Genomic DNA, 862 nt, shown 5'->3' with positions numbered 1-862 from the left:
ATACATTTATATTTTCGTTTAACATAGAAAATTTTATAAAGATATCTAAAAATATTAAAAATGCAAATTAATAAAAATTATTAATTTATTTTGACAGGTATTATTGGTTTGGCTGTAATTAATTATTTTTTAAAATTTATATTATATATATATATGTTTTGTATTAAAATATTAATTTAATTCTTTTTTAATCTACAAAATAATTATTTATTTTTATTAAAATTAATATTAAAAAAAATATATTTAAAAAAAACAAAAATTTCATTTTTTATAAAGATCATCAATATTTGGATTTATAACGAATTTAGTATCAATTTCTTTTAAATTGTATATTGAAGCATCGCTTCCTAATTATGTATTAGTATCAATAGTAACGAAATTTTATTTGCAATTATGTTAAATACCTTCAGTTACATCAAAAACATTCTATCCACATATAAATTATGATGTTCCATCATTATAAAATACAATCTTACCCATAGCATATCCTTGATGTTTTTTAGGGTCCCTTTATGCAAAATTATCTATGTTATTATAAAAATATCTAAGTGGTATTCCTGCTGAATCATATTATTTTTAAACATTATAATTTAAAATTTCTTTATTTTCATGTAGCTTAGTAGTATCCAATTTTTTTAAAATTAATTTGGTTCTAGCATTTTGAGGAAGTTTATAAAGAAACTAAGTTGGAAATTATACTAAATTAAAACTTTGTTCTTATAATAATTTTTCCATTAATTATTATTTTTCTATTTCCATATTGCTTTATATTAATGGAAGTTTTGTTGGTTCAAACATGTTTTCTGGTTTTATTCTTTTTTTATATTCCTCGCTTTCTTCCATTTACATTTGAAGTAAATTC

At 18.7% G+C, this 862-nt stretch overlaps 1 protein-coding gene across 1 annotated transcript; it reads right to left on the bottom strand. All coding sequences in view use genetic code 6, as the record gives it.

The window, feature by feature from the left end:
* Positions 1-261: 261 nt before the first annotated feature.
* IMG5_121250 (hypothetical protein) lies at positions 262-480 on the bottom strand (the record flags this gene model as incomplete). Its single annotated transcript, XM_004032460.1, has 1 exon — positions 262-480. One exon carries the CDS (start codon positions 478-480, stop codon positions 262-264), a length of 219 nt encoding a protein of 72 aa, XP_004032508.1.
* Positions 481-862: the final 382 nt, after the last annotated feature.

This window comes from Ichthyophthirius multifiliis (assembly GCF_000220395.1).
Source record: "Ichthyophthirius multifiliis unplaced genomic scaffold scaff_1120509250967, whole genome shotgun sequence".
NCBI lineage: Eukaryota > Ciliophora > Oligohymenophorea > Hymenostomatida > Ichthyophthirius > Ichthyophthirius multifiliis.
Note: the sequence above shows the minus strand (reverse complement) of the source record. Positions and strands in the feature narration are given on the sequence as shown.